The following is a 21,660-nucleotide window of genomic DNA, read 5'->3' as shown; positions in this document are numbered from 1 at the left end:
TTTTGGACAGAGAGAATACTGGCAGGAATGGCAAATGGGTGTGGCTGAACAGGCTTGTTGGGGGAGGGGGCTCCTGCTGCCCAGCTCCAGGGTTAGAAATGCATGAGGAGGAGCAGGGCCTGGGGCCGCGGCTGAGGCTTGCTACCAGACGAGGGCTCACAGAGAACCCCTTACGAGGCCCACAGGGGCTTCACCTCACAGCTTGCAAAGCATGTTGCATACTCATTATTGCATTTGACCTTCCCAACCATCTTTTGTGAGAGGTCTGATGAACATCTCCATCGGACAGCTGGTAACGAAGAGGCTCACAGAGCAGCGTCTTGTGTGGGCCCACATCGTTGATTGGGGTGGAGTGAGCGCATGCTGGATGGAAGGAGGTCTCCCAACTCTACTAACCCTAGGCTCTGTGCACTAAGCCACACAGCTGCCAAACCAGACCCCCAACCTCACTCGAGAATGAGGCCACACGGGGAGGCAGCACCCAGCAGTCAGCGGCCAGCACGATTCATACATCCCAACTATGAGCCAGGAGTCATGGGGGTAACTAATGGGACCACTAGTGAGTGCAAGAGGCAAGAGCCCTGACTCATGAATGCTGACTCATAAATGCTGACTAAGCAGACAGATCCTTAAGAGGACATTACACAGGGAGAGGCCAGGCTGAGTCCAGAGGGTGAGAAAAGAGGAGGGAGGAGTGTTGCAGAGATGGACAAGCTCAGAACATGCCAAGATCATGGGCTTTGGAGGAGCCAGGAGAAGTGAAGGCTGCTGCAGCAGAGGGAGGGCCGGAGAAGGCAGGGCCAGCCAAGCCCGGGGGTTTGTTTCCATGTCATGGTCTGGGGGGCTTGGTTCTAAGGGTGAAGGGGAGTCAGCAAAGGGTTCTGCAAGGAGGAGCAATGGGGAGGGACAAGAATGCACCTGGAGATGCGCTGATGTGTCCCCATGCAGGTGCTGGTGGGTGAGGGGGGAGTGGAGAGTCAGAAGACGTTAGTCAGGGGAGAGATGGGGCTCGCACGGTAGCGGTGCATAGAGGAAGGAGAGAGATGACAAGAATTTTTGGCTTGGAACACTGATGTACTCATCCCAGAATGATGACATGGGGGACAGTGCTTTCCCCAAGTCTAGATCAGGGCAGAGCAGAGCAAGATGCTGGCAACTTGGACATCCCATTGAGCTGACTCCTCACTGTCAGCCAATGACCTTGATTCCTATTTTCCAAAGCAAACAAAAGCTGCCGGATAGGTTCGCCATTGCCTTTCCAACACTGGTTGTATACATCTGTGCCTGTACCTGTGCCTGGACCTGCACCTCAGCCTGTGCCTGCACCTGCATCTGCAACTATGCCTATACCTGTACCTGCCTTTCCACCTGCACCTCCCTCTCGATCTGTTCCTGCACCAGCACTTGTACCTGTGCCCACACCTGCTCCTGCACCTGCCCTCCTCTCCATGCCTTCAGGTTAACTCGGAAGAACTGACCCACCTTCAATTAGGCCACTGTCCCCTCTGTATTGCCCAGAGCCTGGCTCCATCCTCGGTCCCTCTGGATCTTAGTCACACTTGCCCTCTCACGCAAGTGCTGCCCAACAGCTCTGAAACATACTCTAATTCCTCAGCTGGCAAAGCCATCCCTTGGTCGCACACCCCCTTCTATTCCTGCACTTTCTCTGCTCTCTCCCTCACAGCAAGAAATAGTGGGAGGTGGCTTTAGAGGGGCAATGAGGTGGGGCAGTTGGGTAGGGCCTTGAGCAGAGAGAGGGTGAGACCTGGCTCATATTTTAAAGATCCCCGTGTGGGGTGGCAGGGGTAGAACCCGGAGGCTACTGCATACTGCAGTAGGAGAGAGGACAGTGGCTCACAGCTGGCGGTGGTAGTGGAAGTGGTGGATGTGGTTGGGTTCTGGATTGATTCCGACAGCACAGCCAAGAGGATTTCCCTAGTTCTGGCTTCAGCAACTGGAAGGATAGGGCTGCCGTCAACAGAGGTGGGGAGATAGTAATGGGGCAGGCTTGGCTGAAGGGGTCAGAAGCTTGGCACACGTGGCACTGCTGGAAGTTAAAGAGAAGATCAAGAAGTTCTGGAAGCGAAGTAGAGAAAGTGTCTCAGGAGGGAGCAATCGCCTGTGCACAGGATGAAGTAATTGCCCTGCTGATGGGTCAAGTAAGAAGACCAGGAACTGGACGTAGCAATGCAGAGGCATGTCCAGGGAGTGACAGGAGGGGGTCTGATGGGAGAGGGCTTCAGAGAGAAGGGGGCTGAGGGATGGGAGAGGGCTTCAGAGAGAAGGGGGCTGAGGGATGGGAGAGGGCTTCAGAGAGAAGGGGGCTGAGGGATGGGAGAGGGCTTCAGAGAGGAGGGGGCTGAGGGATGGGAGAGGGCTTCAGAGAGAAGGGGGTTGAGGGATGGGAGAGGGCTTCAGAGAGAAGGGGGCTGAGGGATGGGAGAGGGCTTCAGAGAGAAGGGGGCTGAGGGATGGGAGAGGGCTTCAGAGAGAAGGGGGCTGAGGGATGGGAGAGGGCTTCAGAGAGAAGGGGGCTGAGGGATGGGAGAGGGCTTCAGAGAGGAGGGGGCTGAGGGATGGGAGAGGGCTTCAGAGAGGAGGGGGTTGAGGGATGGGAGAGGGCTTCAGAGAGAAGGGGGCTGAGGGATGGGAGAGGGCTTCAGAGAGAAGGGGGCTGAGGGATGGGAGAGGGCTTCAGAGAGGAGGGGGCTGAGGGATGGGAGAGGGCTTCAGAGAGAAGGGGGTTGAGGGATGGGAGAGGGCTTCAGAGAGAAGGGGGCTGAGGGATGGGAGAGGGCTTCAGAGAGAAGGGGGCTGAGGGATGGGAGAGGGCTTCAGAGAGAAGGGGGCTGAGGGATGGGAGAGGGCTTCAGAGAGAAGGGGGCTGAGGGATGGGAGAGGGCTTCAGAGAGAAGGGGGTTGAGGGATGTGGAGAGGGCTTCAGAGAGAAGGGGGTTGAGGGATGGGAGAGGGTTTCAGAGAGAAGGGGGTTGAGGGATGTGGACAGCGGGTGCTTTTGAGGAGCTCTGCTGCAAAGGGGAGGAAATGAACAGTTGCTTTGTGGGAGTGGGACCTGGAGACGGGCATTTCTTTAGGATGAGAGACATGGCCACGTGTTTGTAGGATGAGAGTGGTCCAGCAGAGAGAGAGGATTCGGTGTGGGGGAGGAGGGGAGATTCCCGGAGCAATGTCCTTGAGGAGGTGAGAAGGGCTGGCTCCTGGCGCTGGCACAGATGGGGGCCCGGACAGTCCATCTGTGGAGACGGCAGGAGGAAGAGTGCCTGGTGCTGCTAGGCATGTGCCATGGAGGTGGGGGTTCGGGCAAGTTCTTTTCTGATCGTGCCAACTCTCCCAGTGAAGCAGGAAGCGAGGCCGTCAGCCTCAGGTGATGATGGTGCAGGAGGTGTTCGGGGACTGAGCGGAAGAGGCTGAGTGGATTGGACGATGTGGCCTCAGCCAGGTGGCAGAAAGGGCCTCGGGGGCTGGGGGCGTTTCTCTCCAGCTGGGTAATCTGCACGCACTGGAGTGGAGCATGTGGAGGGGACTGGGTTCAGTCTGGGGTGGGGCTTTTGCTGAGTAAGAAGGAGGGAGGAGAGAGGAGCAGGGAGTTCTGGCATGGGGCAGCCGGCAGGATTTCAGCAAGAGGGACGAGGGGCAAGGGGCTGGGATCCATGGATCTGAAGGCTGGAGATGGAAGGGTTGTGGGGGTCAGGGAGAGGGAATGGGCTGGAATTTGTGAACTGAGAATTGGTGGATGCTGCATTTATATCGGGCAAGACCTCTGGAGGGAGAGGCTGTGGTCAGAGGAGGCCAAGCCTATCAGAGGAAAGGAGACCACGGAGTCCAGAGGCCGGGCTGTGTAAGGGGCTTCTGTGTGGCTATCAGGATTCATAGGAATTCACCCAGAAGTACTGTGGGAGAGAGGGCTGGTGACCCAGGGGCTGGAACCGACTAGCAATGAGGTGGGTGCACCTGGGATCAGAGATGGCTTCAAGAATGACACCCCGTCACCACCCCAGTCTCCCATTCTGGGGCCAGGGTCATATTTCTCAAAATGCAGATCTGATCCTGACACTTCCCTCCTCACTGTCTTGTTCCTAAGACAAAGGCCCGAACCCAGTGGTGCCTTCCACATGGTGATCTGCCTCCCCAGATCACTACCGAGCTCCCTCCCCAGTGCCCCACACCTGAGCCTCTGGAAACAGTAGGGGGAGATGTGTTATAACCACTAGTTATCACGAAGAAATGAAATTAGATCCCTGCCTCAGCATCAACCAGGATGAATTCCAAAAGGATCAATGATTTTACATGTTAAGAAAACCATAAAAATCCTAGAAGAAAACATGAGAACATTCCTTTCCAGCCTTGGAGAGGGCAGGCTTTTCCAGCTACGGTTCATAATCCAGAAACCGTAAAAGAGAGGGTCCGATCCAACCACAGAAACCCAAAAAATGTCTGCAAGGCAAAAAGTCTTGGAAGCAAAGTCAAAGGCCAACCTAGGCCGCGTGCGGTGGCTCACGCCTATAATCCCAGCACTTTGGGAGGCTGAGGCAGGCAGATCACTTGAGGTCAGGAGTTTGAGATCAGCCTGGCCAACATGGTGAAACCCTGTCTTTATTAAAAATACAACAAAACAAAACAAAACAAAAAACAAAAAACTAAAAAACCAATTAGCCGGGTGTGCTGGCGTGTGCTTGTGATCCCAGTTACTTGGGAGGCTGAGGCAGGACAATTGCTTGAACCTGGGAGGCAGAGGTTGCAGTGGGCCAAGATCACACCACTGCACCCCGGCCTCAGTGACAGAGTGAGACTCTGGCTCAAAAACAAAGCCAACCTAGGAAACATATATCTAACTCATGTCACAAAGGCTAGATATTTTGACATACAAACATTCCTACAAAACATCTCTCAAAACATCAGCAACCTAGCAGAAACAAGATATCCAAAGATATGAAGAGATCACAGAACAGAAAATACAAATAGCCCTGAAATATCTGGATTATGAACGAGGATTAACTTTTGTAGCTACAAGTGCTAATCTTCATTCATAATAAAACAAATAAAATTACAATATCAGATTAAAAAATTAAAAAAAATCTCATGACCTACTGTGTGAAGGGCAATGAGGACAGTCACCTCACACACTGGTGAGAGGATAAATTGGAACCTTCTCTCTAGAGAGTGATCTGGCAATACTTACTAAGATTTAAAATGCATGTGCCAATTGCCACAGCAATTATCCTCCTAGAAATGTATTCTGTAGCTATGTTAACACATATGTAAAAGGATGGGGTATAAAAACAGTCCTCATCACAGAAGTGTTGAGATAGTAAAAGTATTAGAAATGGCACAGATGGAACTGATTAAATAGAGGATGGGTGCAGCTGCAAATGGAATACTATGCAGCCATGAAAAAGGTAATGTTCTGTAAGTTCTGATATGGAACTATCTCCAGGGTGTATTGCTGCATTTTAAAAGGGTATAGAATGGCATGTAGTAAAAATGATCTGTAGACTTCTGTTTGTATAAACAGGACATCTCTAGGTGTGGGTGCAAGGAAGTGGTCATCAGGGTTGCTTCTGAGTAGGGGGGCCAAATGGCCAGAGGGCAGGAGCAGCAGGGAGACTGACCTCTCACCCTGGGCTCTTTCACACCATTGGATATTTGTGTATAGCTCACTGAGTCAAAAGCGTCAACACCCTTGAACTTGACAGTGGCTGGAGAAAGCTGTGTCTTTGTCTGCTCCTCCCAGCTTTTGCTGCCTTTCCTCACACTCATGTCCAAGCTGCCTCCAGGGAAGCTCAGGCTGGGATTATTATTCTGAGAGCCTGAGGTCCTGAGAGCAGAGCACTGGGGACTGGCGTGAGATGCAGCCCAGATGAGATGAAGGAGGGGCTGTAAGAGTAACCATCACTCCCTCGCTGAGCACTCCTCACGCACCGGCAGCTCCACTGAATGCATTCCCCAGACCATTTCATGTAACCCCTGCTGCAACCTCACTAGGTGCATTTTACAGATGAGGAAACTGAAGACCAGAAAGGCTACCATGCCCAGGGTCATGTCCTCTTCTGACCTGGGGCAGACAGAGGTGAGATACGCACTTCATGACCCCCGCGGATCCCACGCCGGGGCTGCTGGGAAGGCACTTTCGTCCATGGTACGACCCAGGCCCCCTTTCTCGGCCACGTCATTTTTCTTCCTACCACAGAAAGAGCTCTAATGTGTACTGAGCTTCCCCAGAGGTCCCCGGGAGGGTGTGTGGTGTGTCTGAATCACCTGGCTGGTGAGGCAGTAGTCCAGCCAGAGGCAGCCCCGTAGGACCCTAAACCCATGGCACCATCCATGGTCTCCAGAGGGGGTGGCAGAGTGGGAATGGCAGCATTCTGGAGACTGATCTCATTGCTCGTGGGACAGGCCACCTCAAGCTCATCTACAAGACTTTAAAACACACTGCCCACCACTTCTCTTGGGCCCTACTGGCACCACGTCACCAGGCTCTCATTGCTTCATGCCAGCAGCAGCGTCACAGCCTCCTAATCCGACTCCTTCTCCTGGGCACCCAACCTCACCAGCCAGAGGGGCGTTCACAAAATGCCCAACCCCTTTCCAGGGCTTCCCATGGCACATGGAATGAAATCCCAACTCCTGGCCCAGCCTTCCTGCATGGCCCAGTCCTTGCCAGTCTCCAATGCCCTTGGGCATGGTGCTCTGCTCCACCCTTCCCTCTCAGTTCCCCAAGCTGCCAGCTCCCTTCAGCCTTAGACATTCACATCGGCTGTGTTCCTGCAGCCGGCATGGCATAGCTCCATTGCCACTGCCTTGGACAAACCTTCCACAACTGTGACATCCAAAGATGTCAAAGACAAGGCCAGGCATGGTGGCTCATGCCTGTAATCCCAGCATTTTGGGAGGCGGAGGTGGGTGGATCACCTGAGGTCAGGAGTTCAAGACCAGCCTGGCCAACATGGCAAAAACCTGTCTATACTAAAACAAATATTAGCTGGGTGTGGTGGCGGGCATCTGTAATCCCAGCTACTCAGGAGGCTGAGGCAGAAGAATCGCTTGAACCTGGGAGGCAGATGTTGCAGTGAGCCACTGCACTCCAGCCTGGGCAACAGAGTGAGACTCTGTCTCAAAAAAACAGACAAAAAACAGAGATGTCAAAGACAAAGATGTCTCCTCGCCCTTCCCCCATTGGTTTCCATCATCTTTTCCTGGTTATTTCCTTCCACGCACTGTTACCATCGGTAGTGGTTATTTACTTGCGGGTCGAGGACTGTTTCTGTCAGCCCCCGGCAAGGCACTTCCCTAAGAGGGACCACATCCCTGGGATCACATCTGCCCAGTTCATGCTGTCGCCTTGCTGCCCAGATCGGAGCTGGGCAGGCACAAGCACTTAGTCAGCATGTGCCGAATGGATGAGGGCTGGAAAGGGCAAGAGCGCTGGAGGCCGTCGCGTCTTCGGAGCCCTCTGCACTTGACTTCTTGTACTAGGTTTGTACTGTGGCTGCCACAGCCTCTGGAGATGGACCGTACGGCCTGCAGCAAGCTGGGCATCCAAGAGTGATGGATGCGACAGAGGGGTTGGTCCAGGCCAGCCAGGGGTTCCTGCTTAGAAAGTGAGCTGGCTGCAGGGCTTCCAGGTGACCACATAGTGGTGCCCCGAGGCCCAGCCCTTCTGCGCACGGCCTTCAAACATGTGTTCCACTGACTTTGCTGTCAGGAATGTGGGAGCAATTCAGTAAGAGCCAGATGACCTGGGAAATAAGTAAAAGCATCTGATGAAGTAGAAGGTTTGATGATTCTGGGGCCTCTTAGGCTGAATGGATGTGGCCCAAGAGAGTTCCTCAAACTGGGAACCTTGCCCATTCACACCTCGGCGTTAAGAGCAGGTGGGCAAGCTGCTTGCTGTGTTACCAGGTAAGCAGAGGTACGTGGTGGTCTTGAGAGCCCCAGATGCCCACCTTCAGCTCTTAGCCCCCCTGGGAACAGTCATGTCTCCAGTGTTTCCCAAAGGGTGTGTCCAGCCTTCATGAAATGCAAACAGGGAGGAGTATTTCCCATAGCCTGGCAGGGGCCAGGCCCACACACCAGGAGGTGAGGGCTGGCTTCAGTGGCGTGAGGCTGCCAGGGTCACTGTCCCTGCCCCACACCTGCTCCTGTTGCCCCTGGACTCCTCACTTCCCCTCTGCCTGTGACCTGCTCTCCCTGGTCCTGACTGAGCCTCTCTTCCTCTCCCATTCAGCCAGCTCAGGTAAGATGCTGTGCGCTGGCTCCCAGCTCTCAGAAGCCTGAACCCATCCCCAGAATAAAGACAACAACCTTCAGGGACTTTTCCCCAAAGGAGCAGAGTGGGCCAGGCTAGTCTCGAACTCCTGACCTCAAGCGATTCACCTGCATTGGCCTCCCAAAGTGCTAGGATTACAGGTGTGAGCCACCATGCCCGGCCTCATTTTCTAGTTGTTAAGATGGGAAGTTAGGCTATTGATTTGCCTCTAAAATCCTTACAATAAAACATAGGAATAAATCTTCACGGTCTTGAGTTAGGTAATTGTTTCTTAGATATGACACCAAAAGCACAAATTACAGAAGAAAAAATTGATAGATTGGACTTCACCAAAATTAAACTGGGGAAAAATGAAATTATATATGTATCTCAAACCAAATATAAAAAATCAATTCCATATAGATTAAGGATTCAAAAGTAAAAAGTAAAAATTCAGAAAAAATATGAAAGAGTATCTTTTTTCACTCGAGGTTGGCAAAAATTTATTTTTTCTTCAACTTTTAAGTTCAGGGGCACATGTGCCAGATGTAGATTCTTAGAATATTCTATACATGAGATCATGCCATCTGCAAATAGAGATAGTTTTACTTCTTTTCCCATATTAATGTCTTTAATGTCTCCTTTTTGCTTAATTGTCCTGGCTAAAGCCTTCAACACAATGTTAAACAGAAGTAGCAGGAGTGAACATCCATAGCAGGAGTGAACAGAAGTAGCAGGAGTATCAGTTCCTGATATTAGGGGTAAACCATTCAGTCTTTCACCTTTAAGTATGCTATTAGTTAGTTGTGGGTTTTTCATAGATGCCCTTTATCAAGTTGAGGTTTTTTTAAATCCTTGATTTGTTGAGCGGATTTTTATTTACTTATTTAATGATGGAGTCTTGCTCTGTCACCCAGGCTGGAGTGCAATGGCGTGATCTCAGCTCACTGCAACTTTGCCTCCCAGGTTCAAGCGATTCTCCTGCCTTGGCCTCCTAAGCAGCTATGACTACAGGCAGGGACCATCACACCCAGCTAATTTTTGCATTTTTAGTAGAGACGGGGTTTCACCATGTTGGCCAGGCTGGTCTCGAACTCTTGACCTCAAGTGATTTGTCCGCCTTGGCCTCCCAAAGTGCTGGGATTACAAAGTGAGCCATTGTGCCTAGCCTGAGTCGGTTTTTTTAAATAATGAAAAGTTGTGGATTTCATCAAATGCTTTATCTGCATTTACTGAGACGATCATGTGGTTTTATCTCTTATTCAATAATATGATGTACTGCACTGATTGATTTTGGGTGTTAAACCAACATTGCATTTTTGGGTTAAATCCCACTTGGTTTATAATTCTTTTGCTGTATTCCTTTGCTTGTATTGTTGAGGACTTTTATGTCTGTGTTCATAAAAGACATTGGTCTATAGTTTCTTTTTTTGTGATGTCTTTGTCTAGTTTTGGTATCAGAGTTAATCTTGCTTCAGAATGAGTTGAGAAGTGTTCTCTCCATTTCTATTTTTTAAAGGGTTTGTGAAAGTTTGTTATTAATTCTTCTTTAAGTGTTTTTTAGAATTCATCAGTGAAGCCATCTGATTCTGGGCTTTTCTTTGTAAGAAGTTTTTCGATCACTGATTGAATCTTTCTCTTTGTTATAGGTCTATTCAGATATTTGACTTCTTCTTGAGTCAGTTTTGGCAGCTGTGTCTTTCTAGGAATGTGTCCATTTCACCTTTGCTATCTAATTTGTAGGCATACAATTGTTACTAGTGTTTCCTTTTAATCCTTTTTGTTTTTTCCTAGCTGCGGTATCCAGGCGGCTCGGGCCTGCTTTGAACACCCTAATTTTTTCAAAGTAATTCCATTATTCCTTCCTTTTTGTTTTTTTAAGGTTGCTAGTGATGTACCTTCCTTTCAGCCCTGATTTTGGTAATTTGAGACTCCACTGTTTTTCTTGGTCAGTCTAGTTAAAGGTTTGTCAGTTTTGTTGATCTTCTCAAAAAATCAACTTTTGGTTTTGTTGATTTTCTCTACTGTTTTTCTATTTTCCATTTCATTTCTTTCTACCCTGATTTTATGATTGTTTTTCTGTTGCTTGCTTTGGGTTAAGTTTGCTCTTATTTTTCTAGTTTCTTTTATTTTTTAATTTTTATTTATTTATTTGAGACCGAGACTGGCTCTGTCACCCAGGCTGGAGTGCAGTGGCACAATCTCAGCTCTTACTGCAACCTCTGCCTCCGGGGTTCAAGCGATTCTCCTGCCTCAGCCTCCCGAGTAGCTGGGATTACAGGCGCGCACCACCACGCCCAGCTAATTTTTGTATTATTAGTAGAGGGGGGTTTCACCATGTTGACCAGGTTGGTCTAGAACTCCTGACCTCAGATGATCCGTCCGCCTCGGCCTCCCAAAGTGCTGGGATTGCAGGCATAAGCCACTGTGGCTGGCTACTCTCCTTCAATTTTCTTTTTTCTTTTCTTTTTTTTTTTTTTTGAGATGGAGTCTTGCTCTGTTGCCCAGGCTGGAGTGCAGTGGTGCGATCTCAGCTCACTGCAACCTCTGCCCCTCCAGGTTTAAGCAATTCTCTGCCTCAGTCTCCGGAGTAGCTGGGATTACAGGCGCGTGCATGCCACCATGCCCAGCTAATTTTTTGTATTTTTTTTTTTTTTTAGTAGAGACCATCTTGGCCAGGCTGGTCTTGAACTCCTGACCTTGTGATCCACCCGCCTCGGCCTCCCAAAGTGCTGGCATTACAGGCATGAGCCACCATGCCCGGCCTCAATTTTCAAAGATAGTTTTGCCAGGTATAGATTTCTTTGTTGATAGTTTTTTTCCTTTTGTCACTTATTGACTATGTCATCCTACTGCTGTTTGGGTTTCATGGTTTCTGATGAGAAACCAGCTGTTAATATTATTGAGCATCCCTTTTCTGTGATACTCTATTTCTCTCATGATGCTTTCAAGATTCTTTTTTTCTTTTGAGACAGAGTCTCACTGTGTTGTCCAGGCTGGAGTGCAGTGGCATGATCTTGGCTCACTATAACTTCTGCCTCTCAGGTTCAAGAGATTCAAGCAATTCTCGTGCCTCAGCCTCCTGAGTAGCTGGGACTACAGGCACGTGCCACCATGCCTGGCTGGCTTTTGTATTTTATTATTATTTTTTTTTTAGTAGAGATGGGATTTCACCATGTTGGCCAGGCTGGTCTTGAACTCCTGATCTCATGTGATCTTCCTGCCTTGGCCTCCCAAAGTGCTGGGATTACAAGCGTGAGCCACCACGCCTGGCCAAGATTCATTTTTTTTTGCTTTTAGCAATGCAACTATGATGTGCTTAGGTATGTATCTCTTTGAGTTTATCATCCTTGGAGTTTGCTGAGCTTCTTAGATGTGTAGATTAATGGTTTTCTTCAAAATTAAGAAGATTTGGCAATTTTTTTCAAATATTCCTTTGTTTCTTTCTCTCTCTTCTCTCCTTCTGGGACTATCATTATGTGTGTTGGGACACTTGATAGTGTCTTTGAGGCTCTGTTCATTTTCCTTCATTCTTTTCTCCTTCTGTTCCTTAGGCTGGATAATGTCAATTGACCTATGTGCAAGTTTGCTGATTCTTTCTTCTGTGGGCCCAAATCTACTGTCGAAGCCCTCTACTGAATTTTTCATTTCACTTATGGTACTTTGCACCTCCAGAATTTTTATTTGGTTCTTTTAAAAATACTTTTTATCTGTTTATTGATATTCTCCATTTAGAGGGACATGATTCTCATGCTTTCCTTTATTTCTTCAAACATGGTTTCCTGTAGTTTTTTGAACATATGTATAATAACCAATACTACATCTCTGTCTAGCAAGTACATCTGCGTTTCCTCAGGGATCGTTTCTATGGACTGTACTTTTTCCTTTTTTACTGCCCTACTTTCCTGTCTTCTAATTTTTTTTTGTCAAAAATTGGACATTTAAACTAATCTAATGTGGCTACTCCGGAAATCAGATCCCTCTTCTCCTTTCCAGGATTTGTTGTTGTTGCTGTTTATTGTTGTTGCTCTCCGTTGAGGGCCTTTCCTGGACTAATTCTTTAAAGTGTTTCTTTTTTGTCATGTGCAGCTACTGAATTCTCTGCTTGTTTAGCTTAGTCGTCAGGTTAGACAGAGATTTCCTTGAATGCCTTGATCCAAAGTCTCCCACTCTGTGCCGGTGGGCTCTCTGTGCGCTGGAGCCCAGCTTCAATGCTGCACCTCTGTGTGCGCTGGAACACAGCTTCAATGCTCCGCCTCTGTGTGCGCTGGAGCCCAGCTTCAATGCTGCACCTCTGTGTGCGCTGGAGCCAGCTTCAATGCTCCGCCTCTGTGTGCGCTGGAACACAGCTTCAATGCTGCACCTCTGTGTGCGCTGGAGCCAGCTTCAATGCTCCGCCTCTGTGTGCGCTGGAACACAGCTTCGATGCTGCACCTCTGTGTGCGCTGGAACGCAGCTTCAACGCTCCGCCTCTGTGTGCGCTGGAACGCAGTTTCAGTGCTGCACCTCTGTGTGCGCTGGGGCACAGCTTCAATGCTGCACCTCTGTGTGCGCTGGAACACAGCTTCAATGCTCCACCACATTACAACTCTGCCTTTGTCTTCATTTCCCGCTTGAACAATCTCAAGGTCAGCCAGAGGTGAGAGACTGGGGCTCTAAGACAGGTTTTTAATGGACATGTACATAGCCCTGCACATGCATGTGCCTTCCAGATACCCTAGAAAAAGCCGGAGCTTCTCAAAGCTCCTTTGAACATCTCATTCCCTATATTTTCATTGTAAGTTTTCAAGTCATCCACTGGTGTTATCACCTCAAGCAGCTTCAATGTTCAAAAATTGCTGCTTATTATTTTTGTTAAGCATCCTGGGGACTGGGCTCTTCCTTCTAAGCAAGGCTGTGCATAGGTCACTTAAAGACAAGCCTTGGGTATGGTGCTTTTCCATGGAGCTGCCAGACAAGTCACATAGTGACAGTTCTCTGGGGATGAGCATTTGCAAGCTTCAAACCTGTTCTGCTTCCTCCAGTGGCTGCTAGTTTTCACAACAAGTACTGTGGTTGTGACACTGCTGTTTTTTTTTTTTTTTTTTCCCCTGACAGAGTCTAGCTCTGTTGCCCAGGCTGGAGTGCAGTGGTGCAGTCTTAGCTCACTGCAACCTCTGCCTCCTGGGTTCAAGCGATTCTTGTGCCTCAACCTCTTTGTAGCTGGGACTACAGGTATGCACCACCATGCCTGGCTAATTTTTGTATTTTTAGTAGAGATGGGGTTTCACCATGTTGGCCAGGCTAGTCTCAAACTCCTGGTCTACCCGCCTCGGCCTCCCAAAGTGCTGGGATTACATGTGTGCGCCATGCACGGTTTTTAAAGCTGGTTTTTAAGGCTACCATGAGCTTGAGAGAGGAGAAAATTAAAATGCTACAAATCTTACTGTTCTTATTAATAGCAAGATTCAGATATTTCCTGAATAAACATTTCTTGGGCGGTGGCAAAACTTTTGTTCGTTTCCAGAGTTCTGAAAAGGTCAGTCTTCCCCCGTGTTTCTGCTCCTTTATGGAAGAGATCTTCAGAGGTCCTCACTCCACAATTCCAGAATTACTTCTTCCACCGGATTTTTAGAAAGAGTTTCTCGGGGTCAGGGCAGATAAAAGACTCTAGCACGGAAACTATTGCCTGAAGGCTAGCAGCTGCGGAGACCTGGTAAGTGCCTCCGTTTCTCTCTGCAGGTTTGTGTAGGCACTGGCCAAGCAGTCTCCTAACTGTGTTCTTCATTTGCCTGCAAGGGCCTCTTTCTCTCTCCCTTCTCTCCTCCTTCCCATCAATAAGCATTTATGGACCATCTCCTGAGTTGGGGCCTAGCCCAGCCCCTGCCTTGAGGAGCCCATGCTTTGGTGGAGAAGCAGGATAACTCTGCAGACCAGGACAACTCTGCAGACCAGGCCAACACCCCAGGGGTGGGAAGCGCTGAGATGGAGGGAGGTGTCTAGGGCTGCGGAAGCAGGGGAGAGTGACGGTCACTCTTGGGGATAGGAGGGTCTGGGAGGAGAGAGGATCCTGCCCAAGGCCCTTAGAAAGAAAGAGGACCCCAGAGTACAGGCACAGTTCTGGGATTCTCCAGCTAAGAAGCCAGCCAGGGGAAGGTGGAAAATCCATTCCATTTCAGATAGAGACACAGAAACACTGCAGGACTGTGGGGCTCCTACTGGGAGCTAGGGAGGCTCCTGCTCTGAAGGCGGGCAGGATCACCCTACCTGCAGGTCTGCAGCGGCCTCAGGAAGGCATCCCAGCCAGGCACTGCCCTACCCGAAAGAGCCTTTCTCTGTGGGTGCGGTGGCTCACGCCTACAATCCCAGCGCTTTGGGAGGCCAAGGCAGGAGGATCACTTGAGGCCAGGAGTTCGAGACCAGCCTGGCCAACATGGTGAAACCCCCCTTCTCGACTAAAAATACAAAAATTAGCTGGGCGTGGTGACGCGTGCCTGTAATCCAGCTACCGAGGTGGCTGAGGCACGAGAATCGCTTGAATCTGGGAAGCAGAGGCTGCTGTGAGCTGAGATTGTGCCACTGCACTCCAGCCTGAGTGACAGAGCAACTCTGTCTCCAAAAAAAAAAAAAAGTCTTTCTCCCAAGGGACGCAGGAAAAAGGCCTCCTTATACAAGGGAAGGCATGAAAGCCAGGATGTACATATGTAACTATCTAGAAATAAACTCAAGGCCCAGCCAAGGCCAATCAGAGAGGCACATCTGTTCTGTGCAGCTCACTCTGTTTTTGGATAGGCAGACAATCGGGACACCACACTGGAAAAACAACGAGGCGGAGGGATCCTGCCCACCCCTTGGCCAGCAGCTGGCCCCTGGCAAGGTACTGTACCCCTTGGAGCCTCAGTTTCCTCATCAGCAAGTGGGTATAATAACATATTCTTATCTTGCAGTGCTCTGAGGATCGCATGAGATAAAGGACTTGAAAGAACCCAGCACAGGGCCAGGGACCCAGTGAGTCTGTCTTTCTTTGACTTTGAGGTTGTTTTAAACTTGAGTCATAAGTTAAATGGATTTTGGAGTAAGCTGAATAATATCATACTTTGTCCTAAAAAAATGACTCTGTGTTCCTCATCTCCTTCCAAAAAGCATGTCAGGAACTTACAATAAAAGGCAATAAAACCCTTTACGAGGGTAGAAAATAAGAACTGAGTAATAAAGTGTGTATTTGGCAGGGTCTGGGGTGATTACACACAGAAGCCAGGCTAAAGGAAGCTCCAGCCATTGAACTCAAAACAGGTTTCAGCTTCTAGAAGTCAAGGCAGAAAGAGACAGGAAGGGTGCTTCTTGCCGGTGAGCGCTAAGGAGTGTATCTGGAGGGCCCCTGCGTAAGGAATTCGATGCTGCAAACCCAGTGGAACAAGGAGGCAGACAGCCTGCGCCCAGCTCCAGGGAGAAGAGTCTGAGGCCTGGAGAGAAGCTGCCACTGCCTCCCCTTCCTCTTGGTGGTGAGCCGGCCTGGCTTTGTCACCACGGCCACCTTGTGAAGTTGCGTAGGGGCTGGGCATTCATTCGTTCGCTGTTCTGTGCATTTACATGCCTGGGGGCTGCCCGTGCTGAGTGTGGGGCGATATCTCTTGGACAAAACCATTAGAGGTTTTTTTGGAGGAGATGCTTGAGCTAGGCTTGAAGGACAAAGGGTAATGATCTTGGGATGGGAGTCCAGGTAGAGGAGGCGATGTTCTGGGTGCGGGAAGACATAAGAGTGAAGGCTCAGAAGCTGGAGGGCCCTGGACATCCACAGTGAGGCTGGAGGTGGGGACATGGCGTGGGGGGTGATGAGAGCTGCAGGAGGCCACGGCAGTGAGAAGAGAGAAGAGGACACGGGTCGGAGACCTGGAGGAGGAGGCTCATGGGGACTTGGCGTAGGCAGGGAAGGGATTGAGGATGCAGCCAGGTGTCTACACAGGGCAGCAGGTGGCTAGATGCCTCCTCCCTGCGATGGGGAAGCCCAGGGAAGAAAGCTGGGGAGATGCTGGCTTCGGCAGGGCAATGTCCAACCTGGCGGACCTGGAGGAGAGGATGTGGCTGGAGGCAGGGAGAGGACATGGTCAGCATCACAGGAGTGGGAGACTGTGGGAGAGAGGAGAGGAGAGGGCTAAGGGAGATTCTTTCATGGGGCAGGTGGGTCCTATAAGAATGGCAAAGGAGCCAGGGTCACAGATGAGGGAGGAAGCGCAGCTGAGACAGCTGGGACTGCCCGGCATGGGGGAGTGGCCAAGGGTGGGGAGTCAAGAAAGAGAAAGGCAGCAAAGCATCCAGTGTGGCCATCAGAGGTCAGCGTGACTTTAGCCAAGACGATGTCAGAGGGGCTTAGGGAAGAGTCCCTGGGCGAAGGGGGCAATCTGCTGGGGACTGGGTAGGGGGAGTTCTGGGTGAAGCAGAGACAGCAGGAAGGAAGGGTGGTGAATACAGGTGCCTCTGCGGGCTGTAGGGAAGGGAGGTGGGGGAGTCTCCTCCTGGCGGCTCTGCCAAGGAAGGACAGGCCACGTCTGGGGAGGGATGAAACTCACAGGAGAACCTGGTTGTGCTGAAGGACCCATGGGGGAGGGCGTGACTGGCGGAGTCGTCACCTTCTGCCTCAGAGAGAGGGGGCTGCTCTGGAGTGGGAGACTAGGGGCCAACAATGAGATTCAGGGGATGGCTGGGGGCAGAGGGGACAGTTCTGGACTTGTGAATGCCAAGAAGCCCGGGAAAGGCAGTTACCGGGTGCTGCGGCCTCAGGAAACAGCAGCTGGACTTGGAAGGGGGAGGAGCACCTGCCCAGGGCCGAGGCATGACTCAGGGTGGGGAGCAGGTGGTCAGGCCCTGCAGCCAGAGCCTGGGGCCACGGTGGCTTCCAAGCCTTGTCTTAGGAGCTGAGAAAACCTGGGACTCACCAGGGTCGCCTCTTCTCCCAGGCTTGCCGCGCCGTCCAGGGGGCCCTAGACAGGAAAACAAGAATGCATTCATTGAGAAGGGAAGCCAGTGGACTTGGCTGCGTGGGGTATGCCCCACCCACCGACCCATCCGCTCGCAACAGCTTTCTGGGAGTGGCCTGCCCGAGGGGGTCTGCTGGCTGTGAAGGGGAGATGCGTGGGGAGAAACCCCTTCCTTCTGCCACTACCTCGCCTGTTCCGCCAACCCCCCTCCCCAGGTGGCCGCATCCCTCATGCCCCACGCACCCACTCTGTCATTCAATCATTGTCTCACTTAGTCATTCCTAAGCCCTCCCCTAATCACAAAGATTCCCACGGGAGGCTCCTGAGGCAGACGCGTTTGCAGCTGAGAAACTTCAGACTTAGAAGTAAGGGTGGGTTATCTTAGGAAAGCCCTGACAAATGCTTCTTCATATTCACTAAAGTAAAACAACAAAGCCAACACAACGAAGAGGCCGTCACGGCCCCCGCAGTGCCCAAATTCAGTCATGACAGGCACTACGCGATCCGCCTGCAGTCTCCACCACTAGCTGGGGCCTCTAGCTCCTCCTACCCCAGAGCCAGGGAGCTGCTCAGCCGCCTTCTGGGCTTCCTGTCCACATTTGTCCTCCATCTGCGCACTGTAAGCCCTTCTGAATTTATGGTGCAGACCCCCCCACCTCTGCCTCTGGCCCTCTGCCCACGTCAGACCCTGAGACCAGGGTGACCTCAACGCTGAAGGAGACGCTTTGGCTCTGGCTGTGGGAGCAGAGGTCTGAGGCCTCCCTCTCCCTCCCCTCACCTCTGTGGCGCTCACTGCCATCCTTCCTGGCGCCCCTTCTCGCCCCGTTTCAGTGAAGTTGGGTGCAGGTACAAGATTGCAATGTGTAAATGGCATTTGATACGTCTTGCTCACCCACTGCATGCCAGGCTCTGGGCTGGGCCTGGAGGCGACAGTGGGACAGGTTGTGACCCTATGACAAGGCACTGCCCTTCCTGCAAAAGCCAACCTCAAACCCCCTCAAGAATTTCCAGAACAACCACGAAGGAGATGCAGGAGACTGGCCCTGATCGCGTCTGTGGCAGGATGGAAAAATGAGTGTGGGTGTGTGTGTGTCTGTGTGCATGTGTCTGTGTGTGTCTCTATGTATGTGTTTGTGTGTATGTGTACATCTGTGTTTGTGTCTGTGTTTCTGTGTGTGTGTCTGTGTATGTATGTTTGTGTCTGTGTGTCTTGTGGGAGGTGCTGCCTAACTTTTGTTAAGGGAAGGGGAGGAGGGAGGGCCAGTCTCTCTCTGAGAAACAGCGACAGGGAAGAGATCCCTTCAGGTGGAGAGGGGCCCTCAGTGCTACGCGACACGCCAAAAGCTTTGCAGGCCCAGGGATGAGGCGAGAATGAATTTCTTGCCAGCCTCAGTGACGGGGGACTTGAGGTGAGGATGGTTAAACAAAACTTAAAAATGAAAAACATGTTACTTCTTGCTCCCCTGAGTTTTAAGGGCAAAAGCGCATGCCAGGGATGTAGCCCTTGGTTTTCTCCCATCCTGGACACAGACCCTGAATTTGGGGTTTATGCTGGAATTGCCAGGGGCTGTGTTGAGCTAGTGAGGCTAGGATTCTGGGACCCTCAGAACAGACAACAGCTCCTCATACTGTGTGGGTTTACAGCTTATGAGGCACCTCCAGGCCCACGCTTCCTGCGACACCCACACTGTACAGCCAATTACCTTCCTATCTCCACGTGCTTGTCCCACCAGCATCTCAGACCCGTTGTGGCCCAAACACCTGCCTTGGTCTCCTCCCCAGTGCCCTGTGCGGGGCTGATGGTGACTGGGAACCTCTGGAGCCAGTCACACCGGATGACTGGCCCTGGTTATTAACTAAGCCCCAGGTTTGGGGGGCAGGTCAGCACCTTCGGGGACCCTTTCCTCCTCTGTGGGCCTGTTTTCAACAAGAGCAAGGTGTGGGAACGGGAACCCCCCGGCACACGCAGCAACATGTTCCTCTGGCTGCAGGAGGAAGAAGGCCCAGTGGCCACCCACAAAGCTTCAGGGCTCTTGCCAGGCCTCAGGTTGTGCTCGGCTCAGCGAAGCTGCTGGCCCTGGGCCCTGGGCAGAGTGTGGGGGCATGGCAGGAAAGGGGCCATGAGTGGGGGAAGTAGCCAGACTCTGCTAGATGCGAAGCACTGCAGCACTGTGCTTTCCTGATGGGAATCACTGGGTATGACCAGGAAGTTCTCCGTCTGGGTAACTGAAGCCAGATGAGGACATTTGCCTGCGTTGGGGCGGCTGAACTAATGGATTTGTCTGGTGGCTCTCCTGGGTGGCATGGTTAGGCAGAGGCTGATGGGGAGGGGTGCTGGCAGGGTGGGCGGCTGCCCAGGCAGGGTAGGGTGCCTGCCTCCCAGGGTCACTGGGTGATGCTCCCTGCAGGCCTGGAGCTGGGCAGGACTGGGGTGTTGCTGAGCATACAGGGCCTGTGAGCCACAGGCCAGGCAGGCTGGATGTGACTGAAAGGGCCCTCGTGGAGGGAGAGAATGAAGCTGGTCTTGCACACCCCTGAGGGCTGATCCTAACCAGGCACAGTGCTAGGCGCGCCATGTGACCAACTTGCAGATGGACAAGCGGTCTACCCTTTATTCTGAGCTCTGTACCTAAATGTCTAACTCCACTGGGAGGCACCACTTCCAAACTCAAGCTCACCTCCCAACTTCCCACGCGCCCCCTGCCTCCCTTGTTACTTACCTGCAGGTCCCAGCAGCACCCAAGCAGTCACGCCAGAGACCCCCCCGGGCATCGTCCTGCCCCAGAGACCCCCCCCCAGGCATCATCCTGCCCCAGAGACCCCCCCGGGCATCGTCCTGCCCCAGAGACTCCCCCGGGCATCATCCTGCCCCAGAGACCCCCCCGGGCATCGTCCTGCCCCAGAGACTCCCCCGGGCATCGTCCTGCCCCAGAGACCCCCCCGGGCATCGTCCTGCCCCAGAGACTCCCCCGGGCATCGTCCTGCCCCAGAGACCCCCCCGGGCATCGTCCTGCCCCAGAGACTCCCCCGGGCATCGTCCTGCCCCAGAGACCCCTCCGGGCATCGTCCTGCTCCAGAGACACCCCCCGGGCATCATCCTGCCCCAGCCCCCAACCTAGACCCCTTCCTTCTAGGCATCAGGCGAACGCTGCCCCTGCGCTCGGTCCCCCACTCTGCCACTCGCTCTTTCTGCCGTGCTCGATTCTCCCTCCTGGCACAAAGGAGCTCCTGCAGTATGTACTCTGCATCTCAGGCAGCTCTGTGTCCCCAACTCCCACCGCAGGACAGGACCAAGTGATGTTTGTTCAGGGGAGGAAGGAGAGAGAGAGAGAGAGAGGGAGGGAGGGAGGGAGGGTGGGAGGGAGAAGGGGACAGGCAGGGAGGCCTCAGGTCTCCTCACTGCTTCTGGGATTCCCCTGAAAAGACTGCAAGTCCAGCAAGCTCCAGGGCTTAGGAGAGACACAGGGCCACCTGGTCTGATGTGACGTGCCAGTGAGATAGGGAGTGCCTTCCACCCTTCCTTTCCTGGACTGTGAGAAGACAGGCGGTGAGGCCCTGGGAGAGGGCAAATGTGCGGGAGCGGGGCTCCCTGCTGACTGTGGGCTCCCACTCCACTGCTTTCACCAACAGAGAGGCCAGGCGGGCTTGGAGACTGGATTGCAGGAGCCGCAGGAGTGGAGGCAGGACAGACGGCCTTTCCTGAGTCTCTGGACTATCAGGTGCTGAGAGCCCACCATGGGCAGTGACCTGGGTTCAGCATCTACTGGGTGTCAAGCCAGCTGCTCACCCAGTGAGCATGAACTTGGGACCCTTTTCCTCCAGGACTCCCTGTGCCCACCCAGCAGGCTCACTTTCTGCCTCGCCAGTCCTCTGAAGAAGGTGCCAGTGTTCCCTGTACAGATGAGAACTCTGGGGCTAAGCCAGGTGAAGGGGCCCACCTAAGGCTGTGTTGCTAGAGCCTCCTGGAGCCCTTCACAGTCTGTGGCTCCCAAGTGCAAGGACAGTTGTGCCCCATATGCTGAGCCACCAGGCAGGTGGCCTTGGCGACCAGGGAGGCCGTTCCCCTGGGGCTGTGGTCCCTTTGCCGGGGCTGGCTGTGCCCCAGGGCATCTGGGCCTGGTGTGGAGCAGATTGCCCCGGCCGCTGGGAGAGCAGGGCCAGCTTGGCTGCAGCTAAGACCTGGCTCCAACAAGCAAAACCAGGCCTTTGGCCAGGTGGTTGGCCTCAGAGTTTTCCCATGTTTCTTGTTTTTCTTCTTTTCTACAAGCAGAAGAACCTTTCCTGCTGCTGCCTGAGACTCAGACACTCAGGAAGGCACCGGGAGTCTGTCTTGATTGATCTGCTCATGTGGAGAAGGGGAAACTGAGGCTGCAAGGGATAGGACAGGTCTTGCCCAAGGATGCTGCTGGAAAACTTGTCCCAGCTGGAGGGTCTAGTGCT

The 21,660-nt window shown here is 52.3% G+C and overlaps 1 protein-coding gene across 1 annotated transcript in view; it reads right to left on the bottom strand.

The window, feature by feature from the left end:
- COL23A1 (collagen type XXIII alpha 1 chain) overlaps window positions 1-21,660 on the bottom strand; it is a 353,888-nt gene that overhangs the window by 52,882 nt on the left and 279,346 nt on the right. Inside the window, exon 3 of the mRNA XM_055285026.2 lies at window positions 17,179-17,223. Within this exon, the coding sequence (XP_055141001.1) occupies window positions 17,179-17,223 (45 nt within the window). The remainder of the gene's footprint in view (window positions 1-17,178; window positions 17,224-21,660) is intronic.

This window comes from Symphalangus syndactylus, chromosome 7 (assembly GCF_028878055.3).
Source record: "Symphalangus syndactylus isolate Jambi chromosome 7, NHGRI_mSymSyn1-v2.1_pri, whole genome shotgun sequence".
In the NCBI taxonomy this organism is placed as follows: Eukaryota; Metazoa; Chordata; class Mammalia; order Primates; family Hylobatidae; genus Symphalangus; species Symphalangus syndactylus.
The sequence above is the reverse complement of the archived record's forward strand: the minus strand, read 5'-3'. Positions and strand labels throughout refer to the sequence as shown.